The following is a 12431-nucleotide window of genomic DNA, read 5'->3' as shown; positions in this document are numbered from 1 at the left end:
CAGGTGGCGTGGAATATTAACGTGGGACCCCAATTCAGATTTTTTCTACTCATTTTAGTTCGAACTCATTGAATTTTTAGAAGCGAAGCTTGAATTCAATTTCAATTTATATTACTTGATCTCAAGTTTGAATTTAATTAAATTTAATTTCGAATCTATTCGAACATAATCGAGTTTAATCAAACTTACGTGATAAAAATTAGCGTTTTACATGTAACTTTAAATAAATAATATTATTGACATTTCATAATAATAAATATAAAAATTAAATATATATAAATAATAAAAAGCTTGATTAGACTCCTCCAATCTTCAGATACAAAATATTGAAATTCGAACTCGACTCACGGGATCAGACAAGCAGCTCAAATTCAATCAAAACGAGATTGAATCAAGCTGTTGTTGACAGAATAGCTCGCGGTTTCGAGTTGAACTACTTGCTCAGCATCACCCTAATCTCGTTTACTAACCTTAGGATGAAAAAAGGGAAAAACTCTTTGGATTAATCGATTCTTTGCATCCAGCGTCTCCTGAGTTCCTGTTCAGACTACTTCGCGTAATTTTTACTAAATTTGAAAAAAACTTGTATAATTTTGTTGTAATTACTATAAATTTTACATAAATTTAATTATATCCGTTAATTAATTTAATTTTTTATAATAAGATTGTATGAGTTTATATCCAAAAGGTGCATGGATTACGACATCCAGATTGTTTATGGCTAATTTTGGGCCAATGAGGGATGGTTTCCGGCCTAGGAAAAGATGTCGGTTTACAAAAGAGGATACAGCAATTAGTAGTACAACATTACAAGTGTCAAAGGAATGCCGTCTTGGGAGTCGAGCAGTGTCACTGTCAGTAGTAGACCAAGTGCCCAACAAATCCCAGCAAGACTGCGGCCAATCGACTTTGGAACCCATGAATCATGAGCCGGGCCTAATTTTACAAATGCAGAGCACCTGTTGAATAATGAAATAGTAAACCCGATCATTTCCGTGAAGGTTAGCTCATCATCTTATCCGCCAAATTTGCCCTTCCGTCCATACGAACTCTTTTCTCCTCCTTTTCTTCTTCTGTACCAACAGCGAAACAAGAAGCTGATGGCGGCTGAGCTGAGCGCCTAGTAAGTAAGATATCATTCCGCCATTGAAGTCTCAAAAGCCAGGGAGAGAGACAACCTAAAGGTATTATTATCGCGTTGTATCAAATGAGGAACTAGGGAAATTTTTTTCCTTGTATGCGTAGGTGCAGTTCATATAATGCGCGTTAGGTGTTTGTGGTTATGTCCAGTCCAGTGCAGTAGCTCACCTCTTGCTTAAGATTTTGTGGTGTTTAAAAGGAGGAGGAGAAAAAAATAACAAAAAACACAGGAGCAAGAAAAATGTATTGGACGATCCAAAAAAGAAAAAAAAGCACGGGAGTGAGAAAAAATGCATTGAACTAGCGAGGTGGACATTTGTTAATTGGGGTTGGGGTGCCTGAGGTGAGGTCGAGATAAGGCTTGCATTACTAGAAATTATTATGCCTGAATATCTCTTTTAACTTTTCCCGTTTTCCTTGCCTCTCTGCATTTCAATGTACAAGTATGTCATATTTTTAAATTCATTTATTAGGGAAGCCAAAGTTTTTGTTTGCATCTTATGTGCATAGCGTTGATGTTGGCAAATAGAAAGGTTATGGTGTTTGCTCCAGTGTCTGGATCTTAGTACATTCATTTTTTTTTCCAAGTGCAGACACGGACTGTTTATATGTAGCTGGTGGAGAAAATGACGGGATTCATCGGTCACTTAGATCAGCTGAAGTTTATGATCCCAACAAGAACAGATGGTCCATTATTTGTGAGATGAGTACAGCAATGGTGCCCTTCATTGGTGTTGTTTATGAGGGCAAGTGGTTCTTGAAGGGGCTAGGATCTCATCGACAGGTTCTTAGTGAGCTCTACCAACCCGAAACTGACAGGTGGTACCCTGTGTATGATGGAATGGTAGCAGGCTGGAGGAACCCTAGCACTTCAATGAATGGGCATCTGTATGCATTGGAGTGTAAGGATGGCTGCAAACTTAGGGTATATGATGAAGCAACTGATTCTTGGAGCAAGCACATAGATAGTAAGATGCATTTGGGTAATTCCAAAGCTTTGGAGGCAGCTGCACTCCTCCCTCTGAATGGAAAGTTGTGCATCATCCGGAACAACATGAGTATTTCTGTGGTTGATGTTTCCAAATCTGATGACAGTAGGAGTGGAGCCCCAGCGGAACATTTATGGGAAACTATTTCGGGAAAAGGGCAGTTGAAGACTTTGGTTACAAATTTCTTGTCAGGCCTTGCAGGTAGGAATCGTGTTAAACATCATATAGTTCATTGCCAGGTTCTTCAGGCTTGAAGATTGTAACTACACTTGGAAAATAGAAATGGTTCAAAATATTTATATCCTTATTTGCTTCCCCAATTTGATATGCTCTTAACTATATGGCTTTTGACAAGCAAGGTTTGTCCTCGTAGATGTATGATTAATTTAGTTCTGTCCTCTCTAGACTCTGGGTAGATAACAATGGTGGTTTTACTTGTTAGACTGAAGAAGCAGAGCAAAGGTTTTGTGATACATGGTTGTTCTACGTATGGATGCGGCATCTCAAACTGGTTAAAGTCTTCATTCTGTTGTACATATTGCAATTCCATTAGTTAGCATCGGTGCCGTGGCCTCTTGGCCTGTCATGATTTCCCGGCTTATATGGTGCTTGGCTTTTGAGCCAAATTGGATGTTTAATGCGTCTGATTCAAATGGGATGTTTAATGTGAGCCTAGTTGAATATTAATTAAACTATTAGATGTTAATCTCTCATTTTTGCTTCTCTAAGCTACAAAATGTTGTGGCAGGAAAAGTTCTTGGAAATTTTCTGGGTAGAATGGTTAAATATATGCCGCTTTCTTCTTCAGCAAATACCTGATCATATTAATTGTGGTATTAAAATACGTAAAGGCAAATAGATAATTTGGATATCCTTCTTTATACTCGTTTCATGAATAAGAATTGGATTTTTTTTTTCAATTGAGCCTGCTTAATATCAAGCATGTTTAGCTCAATGATCAGGGAAGGGTTCTTACAGTTATTTCTTGGGTTTAGGGTTCAAATTCTATGCTTAGCAATTGGACGTGAAAAGGATGTGGAAATGGGTGGAAGGGTTTAAAAAATAAAAATGCCAAGGAAGCATGCTTAAGTATAGCATCGCATCCTACAGAACAACAGTGTTACTACACACTGTTTGTTTTTTTGTCATTCGTCATTTATCTATTCTATTTCTATTCTAGTCTAATTTAGAGGAGAGTCAATTGAACCTATAACGGAGTCGATGGATTGAACTACCATCGAATTACAAACTTCTTTGATTGTGCAGATGGATTGAACTACCATCGAATTACAAACTTCTTTGATTGTGCAAATCCTTTTCTAGGAGGGAATCGATTTTCCAGAAAAAAAAAAACGTAAACCAACACAATAATGAATCCTTAACGATGGTCTCTCCAACTCTGACGTCTCCTAATCCATCTCCGATTTACGTTAGGATCCTTGTACGTATAGGAAGGAGTAAATTCTCTCTTCTATTCCAGTACATAAACCCATGTATCTCCTCTAGTTTCAACCTATACATACAACCTCCAGCCGTTGCTAATACTCGTGCATTATTCCAATTCGATCCAAGATGTCGTACGATTATCTCTTCAAATACATTGTAATAGGAGATGCCGGAGTTGGTAAATCGTGCCTTCTTAAGCAGTTCACCAGCAAACGATTTGAACAGGGGCACGATCCGACCATGGGTGCTGAGTTTGGAACTAGAATCATCAGAGCGGACAAGAAGAAAACAAAACTTCACGTGTGGGGCACGGCAGGCCAGGAGAAGTTCAGGTCAATAACGCAGAGTTTCTACAGAGGTGCTGCTGGGGCAGTCCTAGTTTATGATGTCACGAGCAGGGAAAGTTTTGCTCATCTTGCTTCTTGGTTGAAGGACCTCAAGGAACTTGCTAACAAAAACATGACCATAATGCTGATAGGCAACAAGTCTGACTTGGATGGCAGTAGGGCCGTCAGCACCGAAGAAGGCTCAGAATTTGCCCAGAAGCATGGTTTAATATTCATCGAGTGCTCAGCAAGGACTGCTCAAAATGTTGAAGAAGCGTTCGTAAGCACAGCCATAGCGATACATAAGACCGTCCAAGGTGGAGATTCTGAGGGGTTAGAAGATCGAGGCATAAGAGTTCGACATAGAAGCATATCAGGACTAGGAGACTGGGCGGCTTCTCAAAGAGGATCTTGTTGTAATTAAAAATAAAAACCCGTTTTTCTTACGGTAGCTACATACATGCTGGCATTCTAGGGTAATTTTTATTCTTCCATCACGATTTAAGAGTGTTGATTCTATCTCCTTGAAATGGGGAAAAAAGATTTCTAGATATGCTGATTACGCATGTGACAGAATCCTCGGGGCATTATTGTGCAATTAAGATTGTCGTCTCCCAGCCAGATGCCACTAAGTGCTACGTTCAAAATCACGAGCTTTCAAACGGAGTGACAAACAGATTTTACCTCAACCCACGATGCAAACAAAAATAGGAATGAAATTTCAAAACGCAGAAAGTCTCGACAACACGCGCCCCCGAAAGGCTAGTACTAATCAATAACAAATATGACGCATGAAAAAGAAATACTACAAAATTTTATTACGAATATCTGGAAAAACACAATTGGTTTTCCAGTCTACAAGAAATATTTAAAGTCCTAACTGACAAACAACAACAACAACAAAGAGAGATCTACTGCTTTACTATGACTTTCACAACATACAAAAGAATCACAGCATACCTAGAATTGTAAAACCAATGGTTCACCGTGTGTGAGATCTTGACAAGTATGCTTTTGCCAATGAGAAACAGGTTTCTTTCTGCCTTCTGAACTCGCCATACCGCAAGAAAAAATAACCAAGATAGTCGAAATCAATTGGAGACATTTTTGCCTGTGAAAAGTGTGATACTCAATAGTTAAACAAAATTTCTTCAACTCTGACTGTTCCCTACATTCGCTATATTTATTCCAGCAGTCAAGGGGATGCTGAAAACACCGCTCACTAATGAAGGCAAAGAAATATTACCTGGATTAAAGCCCATAACGCCCAATACAAGTGTGATGCTAACATGTACATATTTGTCTCGATATAAAGAGCTTCCAAATCTTTGTCAGATACCTGATGTCAAAGGCAACTCAGTTGACTAATTTCATGTTCAGCAAATTGCATAAAAAGTTCGTGAGACACATTTCGAGTTTCTTATATGCTAAAGATGTTAACCATCAATGAAGCTAGAAATAAAATTGTCAGAGCACCTACGTATTCACATCAGAAACACATTACTGTCCCAAATGCTTATGACGACAAGTTGCTTATTGTAACTAAAACATTCGTCCATCTTCCTATATGAATCCCGGACATGTGATTTTTCAAATTGACAATAATGCTTTTACTTGATGAAATAATTGTATATCTCAAATCATTCTGCAATCTGGTTTGGTTAATGTGGATGAAAGAACAGAATGGGATAAAGGTAACAACATAGAATGATCTTGAACCACATATGTACAAACTACTTTACCATACTTTAGTAACCAAAGCTGAATTGTACAGATTACATACAAAAAATCGAACTAGTGTTACAAAGGATGATATTTGAAAGCAGCGTAGTAACAAAGCCTAAAGTAACAGAAACTGAATTAAGTAGCAGCAAAGACCAGGTCCATAACCAACAGCAAGTCAGTCATCAATACTTCTGCTAGAGTAAAGCCAAGAAGAAGAAGGAGAAATACAATCATCTCCCTGCAATTGGCATTTGACAGCCATCACAGTTAACTTCCTAAAATACATAGCAGAAATCCACTTTAGTATTTCAGGTGGGAAGAAACAAAAAAAAATCCAATTCACCAATATATACAACCATCAAGCCATGAGATCTGCTCACATCTTACGAGTTGGAGACAGCCTATCTAGGTTAAGTTTTTAGAACACACAACTTTGTATAGCCTGAAAAAGAAAATTGTTAATGGCAAGTACAATGAGTTTACAGTAAACACATACCTCCTCTGGTCTTTCAGGGTCTAAATAGTGTCTGAAGAAATGATGTTGTTCATCCTTGTTTGGGCACCTACATGCAGATAAATTTTCCATATCACCTCAAGTTTTTTATAGCATCAAATGAGTGGAAGAGAAGATTGAAATGACATACAAGCTGTAGTCACAATCATAGCCAGCATATTCGTTAAAGTGATTCCCAATGTCAAAACCTCTGTAACTATATGATCCATACTCAAAATCAATGATGTAGAGTCTTTCTGCACATTCATCAAAAGACAGTCATTGGTCAAATTGAAATAGTGGTATCAACTACTAATTCAGAATGAATGTTGAGAATAGGTTAATCTCCAGACTTCCCATGAAGAACCATTTACGCATCACCCCTTAAGAAAAAGACGACTATTTTCGACCAAAATCCTTATTCGACATGTTCCCATTCACTACTAGACAGTGGCCAATCAAGCAAAGCCAAATGAGCTAGAGAACTGATATTTCCTAGTCAAGTTTAATATCATACATGATTCAGAGGCCTGTGCTTCATAATGAATTTTATAAGTTAGCTGGAAAAACTCAAGCCTACAGTATCTCAACTTGCAGGACTGAACCCATAACTAATATATTGCATTTTAGGCAAAAGGATAGATGCAATGATGCGGTGCAACTTGTCCAGGTTTCTAGAAAACAACAAATAAATGGAAACAAAGGAAATGGGAGTTAATTTGTGGGTGTGCACATTTATGCATACATAGAGCACCCCCAACAGGAAAACATTAGGAAGGGGTGCGAAGTCTCAACAGAAAAACCATTAGGTTTGGGCATAAATACCTTCATCATCATTAAGCATCAAATTTCCTGAAAGCAAGTCATTATGAGCATAGACTACTGGGGCATCAAGACATCCAGTCAATTCCTGTTCCACAAAGATATATTTACCACATCATGTGAAACTGAACCTATGGAGAGAAGACTACTGTATCGATTTAAACAGGGTAACATGCTCCCACACTGAAGCTTGACTCCAAGACATAGCCACAACACACGGACACTTTTATGATGAATGACAGAAAGAACTAAATTCAATCTGTCATAGAGCCGAGTAAATTATCTATTTTAGAAAATTTATACAAAACTGCTGGTTTAGAATTGATACAAAGGAAAATAAACAGTGTAAAACAGAAATTGTTTCAAGCAAAAATTAATAGCTTATCATGCCACAGATAACTTCATGACTCCGGGAAAGGGAAGAATCATTCTCCATTGATATATCTACAGAGAAACATTTCCAAAAGAATACTCAAATAAAAAAAAAAAGGGAAAAACATTTGAAGAAGGAAATTTAAAAATCATCAGAAACTCATAAATGTGTATTCAAAAGCCAAACCATGCTTTGACTTCAGCATGAAATCCTATTTTGACAACTTTTTAGGTGGCTGCGTCTGTTCAGATAGTAGATTATTTGGAAATTTTCTTAAATAACACTGTAACACTTTTTGTGATATATGAGATAAAAATGCGGTTGGAAAGATAAAAGGTGATTGGAAACGTATCTATGATGCAATCAAAAATTTTTTGCAAATAATAACCAATCCAAACAAACACTTTTCAACAATTTAATGACAATATGCCATCAACTTGATAAAACGGACTGCATTACTAGAGAGATATTCCTCAAAGATTGCTATAATCAAACATCAGAATCTCAAACCCAACTTAACAAAAAAACCAATATATTTTCATTCTTCCTTTGCATATGCAATGTTCACTACCACTCAATCATAGCCAATAGTCTTCGCAAAACGCATACACCAAAATTTATGGACAAGAAGATATTATACAGAAAGATATGTCATGATAAGTCACCCAGTTCCATAAGAGGAAGAAAGAGAAACATATTGGATTACAGATGATACAAGAAGTCAGAGGAGATAATACCTTGAGCTCAATGATTTCACTAATTATTTCTTTAAATGAAATTGTTTCATACTTCTTCTGCTCCTCAAAATCATCAAAGTTGAGGTTTGACGCTGCATTCAACAATAAAAGCAACTCAGACATGACCAAAAACAAGGGAAGACAGACATAATGCTTTTAAATGAGCAAAAACCTTCAGGAAGTAGAATATGGATATAGATGTATAGCATCCCATGTATAGACCTTTTCCATAGAATTTGAAGATGTCATTCCACAGTTGAGGTTCTTTAGAACCTGGTATATCCACCTGATGAAACTTACGAAGTTGTTTAGCAATTTCAGCTGCTAGCTTTGGCTCTCTCATGTCTGTCAAGAGTGTAAAACATATCAACAATGACACACCATGTTAAAAAGTCAAACTTCATCATTTAAGGCAAACTTTCCATAGCAAGGATGAATGTCAAAACTAATTTCAGGTCAGTGGCTCCTTACAATTTTCATCCATGTACCTAGACTAGTGAATTACTCTCTCCAACCCAGTTAAACTGTGTACTGAGCTTTTATTAAGTTCATCCAAAATAATGTCCACTTTTCTTTAATAATAGCATGAACTTACCGAAGGACCATTTACATATGTCCTAAACCTATAGACTAAAAAACTCATTTCTGTTTGTTCTCCAAAGTTGCATTTTGAGTGCATATACTCGTGCTCGAAAACCAGAAGCCACTAGAAATTTATTTCCAGACAGAAGAACAACTTAGAAAGGTTCCCAAACTGAATTAAAAATCAAGAGTTTAAACAAATCCCAAAGGAAAAGGAGCAATTTTACATTTTCTTGTACATGCAACCAATAGCCAACCCAGATGGCATGAATTAAAGTTCATTTAATTTGAGTCAAGTGAGTTGTAATTGGAAAATGTTTATTTCCTTCAATGCATTTCCAAAAATTTACCAGGTGGAGCCAGAGTTCGTGCATCAATAAATGACTGCACCATTCCATTCGCAAATATTCCAAGTAACTTTGCACCAAATCCTGCTGCTGAAAGGTATGGGATAGCCTAAAAATATATTGCAGTCAGTACCAGAGTGATAAAGAATTTCCAAGAATAAAAAAATCACGATAGCCAACCCAGAATTTCTCCCATGAAGACAACCACTTTGTAACAGCTTTTTGTTTCTTTTACTATGTCAGTAAAGCAATAAAAAAGAATATCACAATGTGAGCGTATGAATACATAGCATCTCTAAGACAACACAAAATAGTAGAAATTTCTCGAAATGATCAGCAGAAAATTTAGAAAGATAAACTGTTTTGTTTTAAAGAAGAAGCATCATCTGAAGTTACTGACACTACATCAGAAACAAATGCAACTTCAAATTTTAGCAGTGTAAAGCGGCTTTACAGAATTGTAATAAAAATAAAGCAGACAAGTATTGCACTTGATAATTGAATAATCTCATTGAGTTGATCACGTCAACATCAAGCCTGAGGACTCACCTGTAGTTCCCTTTCACGATTGATGACGTACTCAGTATTAGGACCATACAACCTTACTGTAATATTGACAATATTCCCGTTTTTTTCCACAACAGAAACCTTTAGCACTGCAAAAAGTAAATGACTATTACTCAAATAAAATTCAACCGTAATTAAACTTGAGAAAAAAAAAATATTGACATTAATAACCAGAAATCAGGCACTGTAATTTTCATGCATATCAGACACACTAAGTTCCAAGTAAATTCAAGCAGTGTTCGCAGCAACACAGAGTTCCAACTAAAATCAAGCATTGCTCATGGCTTAATTACTCGTAAGCACACAAAACTGAAAACCTACATAGATTTGTTATGCCACCGGAAACTCTCTCAACAGAGAAGTGAGACTCGTCCAAATTAGACCACTTCTTGAACAGGTCCTTGCACAGCTCTCTGAAGTAAAACCAGAGAAAATCATCAGAACATTCAAAAAATTACTAGATTGAAGCATTTATTTGGACATTCCTATCTCAAAACAAATTACTTCCACCGAGGCATATGTTAAAAGCACTGAAGTTTGATAGTCACATTCTTTTTAACTAAGGATGATAAAATCATCAATTCAACTGACCCTCCCCCAACCCCAAATCCGTGTAATGAGTCAGTCTAGAGATGAAACAGCTCAAATCACGCCGAGATAAACTAAGATCACAGAGATAATCTCCAGAATTTAAATCCGCTAACAACCATTGGGCCAACATCGTAAATTAGATAAAACACTCAAATTTTATGCCATAACTAAACAGAAGAGCACATGTATTTAAAGCATATTCAACAGAAAGCTCGTAAGAAGCTGAAAACACAAAACTATCCCAAAAATAATCTGCCTCCAATTAGTTTAAACGACTTAGGAATCTGAAACAACAGGAAATGAAAGAAGATAAACTTACACGATCCGCGGCTTCATATCGGAAGGCGGTAGGGAGTGGTCGATGGTGAGGGAAGACGACGGAATGTCAGAGGTATGGCTCTCTGCAACTTCGATGGCGTTCCAGATATTGACTGCCCCCATCTTGTCTTCCGATATTTGGGATATTCAAATATTTTTAGCAGAGCTGGTTACTTGCCTATTTGGTGTTTGTTGGAGCGACAAGGGAAGGCCTTAGCTTGATATTTGTAATGCCGGGAAATTCGCTGTTTTTGGAAGTTAGATTATATTAAAACGCGGTGATGTTAGCGATGCTGACAAAGCAATTAGTAAATGGCAATTCTGTCCCTTCACTTTTGCTCTTGTATTGACCATTTAGTTTTGCACTAATTTTGACCTTTGACTTTCCTTTTTTTCAAGAGTGATAACCCTGTTTGGAAGCTTGGTTTTTCACCATGTTTGTATAAAACTAGTTTTTTAACAACTTTTGTTGCAGGAACCCCAAAAAATTTATCAAAAATTTTTAACTTACACACTTAAAATATCCAAAACACAACAAAAAAAAATTCCTTTCCCCTTTTCTTCTTCTTCCTCCCCCACCACCACCTCCATTGCCGGCTCCGTCACCAATTTCCGGTGCCGGACAAGAATTTTTTTTCCCCCTTTTTCCCTCCCCCCCTCTTCCTCCCCTGCCATCATCCTCTCTTGTCTTTTTTTTTTTCTCTCTACGTCCGACGCAGAGGGGGTGGCACAAAGGGGGGGCGGCGGGGGGAGGGGGAAGGGGCAGAGGAGGGCGGCGGGGGAAAGGGGGAAGGCGGGGCAGAGGGGGAAGGGGCAGACGGGGGTAGAGGGGGAAGGGGCAGAAGGTGGCGGAGGGGGGAGGGGGAAGGGGCAGAGGGGGGCGGCGCAGATGGGGTGGCGGGGGAGAGGGGGAAGGCGGGGCAGAGGGGGGTGGCGGGGGGAAGGGGAAGGCGGGGCAGCCGGGAGGTAGAGTTGCTGCTGGGGGTGCGGAGGTGACGGGGAAGAAGAAAAAGAAGAAAAAGAGAGGAAAGAAAAGAAAAGGGAAAGAAAGAAAAAGAAAAAGAAAGGGAAAGAGAAAAAAAAAAAGAAAAGGAAAAAAAAAAGAAAAAAAAAAGTTTTTTACCTTACAAAAACTTCTACAAAATTTTTTCAAAAACTTCTATAGTGTACTATGGTAAAGTTTTAGACAAACTCCCAAAAAACTCAGGTTCCAAACAGGCCATTATTACGAAAGTTCAGTATCTCCCTTGTCCCAATCAGACTTAGCCATTTAAACACGTTAAAGAAGAGCAATCTCTTCGTGGCTCATGGGCAGGTGGCGTGGAATATTAACGTGGGACCCCAATTCAGATTTTTTCTACTCATTTTAGTTCGAACTCATTGAATTTTTAGAAGCGAAGCTTGAATTCAATTTCAATTTATATTACTTGATCTCAAGTTTGAATTTAATTAAATTTAATTTCGAATCTATTCGAACATAATCGAGTTTAATCAAACTTACGTGATAAAAATTAGCGTTTTACATGTAACTTTAAATAAATAATATTATTGACATTTCATAATAATAAATATAAAAATTAAATATATATAAATAATAAAAAGCTTGATTAGACTCCTCCAATCTTCAGATACAAAATATTGAAATTCGAACTCGACTCACGGGATCAGACAAGCAGCTCAAATTCAATCAAAACGAGATTGAATCAAGCTGTTGTTGACAGAATAGCTCGCGGTTTCGAGTTGAACTACTTGCTCAGCATCACCCTAATCTCGTTTACTAACCTTAGGATGAAAAAAGGGAAAAACTCTTTGGATTAATCGATTCTTTGCATCCAGCGTCTCCTGAGTTCCTGTTCAGACTACTTCGCGTAATTTTTACTAAATTTGAAAAAAACTTGTATAATTTTGTTGTAATTACTATAAATTTTACATAAATTTAATTATATCCGTTAATTAATTTAATTTTTTATAATAA

The 12431-nt window shown here is 37.3% G+C and overlaps 3 protein-coding genes and 1 long non-coding RNA gene across 5 annotated transcripts; 3 read left to right on the top strand and 1 right to left on the bottom strand.

Annotated features, from left to right (window-relative positions):
- Positions 1 to 324: 324 nt before the first annotated feature.
- On the top strand, positions 325 to 1184 carry LOC140007961 (uncharacterized). Its single transcript, XR_011815391.1, has 2 exons — positions 325 to 1001; positions 1086 to 1184. It is a non-coding gene; the product is annotated as an uncharacterized lncRNA (long non-coding RNA).
- A 53-nt stretch (positions 1185 to 1237) lies between these two features.
- On the top strand, positions 1238 to 2449 carry LOC140008608 (F-box/kelch-repeat protein At1g55270-like). Its single transcript, XM_072053431.1, has 2 exons — positions 1238 to 1241; positions 1734 to 2449. Exons 1-2 carry the CDS (start codon positions 1238 to 1240, stop codon positions 2381 to 2383), a joined length of 654 nt encoding a protein of 217 aa, XP_071909532.1. The 3' UTR covers positions 2384 to 2449.
- Positions 2450 to 3601: 1152 nt separating this feature from the next.
- LOC140004345 (ras-related protein RABB1c-like) lies at positions 3602 to 4362 on the top strand. The gene has a single exon (XM_027209796.2). The coding sequence runs from the start codon at positions 3702 to 3704 to the stop codon at positions 4323 to 4325; it is 624 nt and encodes a 207-aa protein (XP_027065597.1). The 5' UTR covers positions 3602 to 3701; the 3' UTR covers positions 4326 to 4362.
- A 324-nt stretch (positions 4363 to 4686) lies between these two features.
- Positions 4687 to 10708, bottom strand: LOC113691893 (probable ethanolamine kinase). 2 transcript variants are annotated; one of them, XM_027210221.2, is made up of 11 exons: positions 10458 to 10706; positions 9869 to 9960; positions 9530 to 9636; positions 8984 to 9089; positions 8274 to 8396; positions 8052 to 8143; positions 6945 to 7029; positions 6271 to 6376; positions 6123 to 6189; positions 5148 to 5240; positions 4687 to 5012 (listed from the first exon to the last, which is right to left on the bottom strand). In XM_027210221.2, exons 1-11 carry the CDS (start codon positions 10577 to 10579, stop codon positions 4884 to 4886), a joined length of 1122 nt encoding a protein of 373 aa, XP_027066022.1. In that variant the 5' UTR covers positions 10580 to 10706; the 3' UTR covers positions 4687 to 4883. The 2 variants fall into 2 exon arrangements, with proteins under 2 accessions (XP_027066022.1, XP_027066023.1); XM_027210222.2 differs by lacking the exons at positions 4687 to 5012; positions 5148 to 5240 and adding an exon at positions 5610 to 5901 and having other exon boundaries at positions 10458 to 10708.
- Between the last annotated feature and the right edge of the window lie 1723 nt (positions 10709 to 12431).

The sequence above is a fragment of the Coffea arabica genome, chromosome 6c (genome assembly GCF_036785885.1).
Source record: "Coffea arabica cultivar ET-39 chromosome 6c, Coffea Arabica ET-39 HiFi, whole genome shotgun sequence".
NCBI classification, from domain to species: Eukaryota; Viridiplantae; Streptophyta; class Magnoliopsida; order Gentianales; family Rubiaceae; genus Coffea; species Coffea arabica.
Note: the sequence above shows the minus strand (reverse complement) of the source record. Positions and strands in the feature narration are given on the sequence as shown.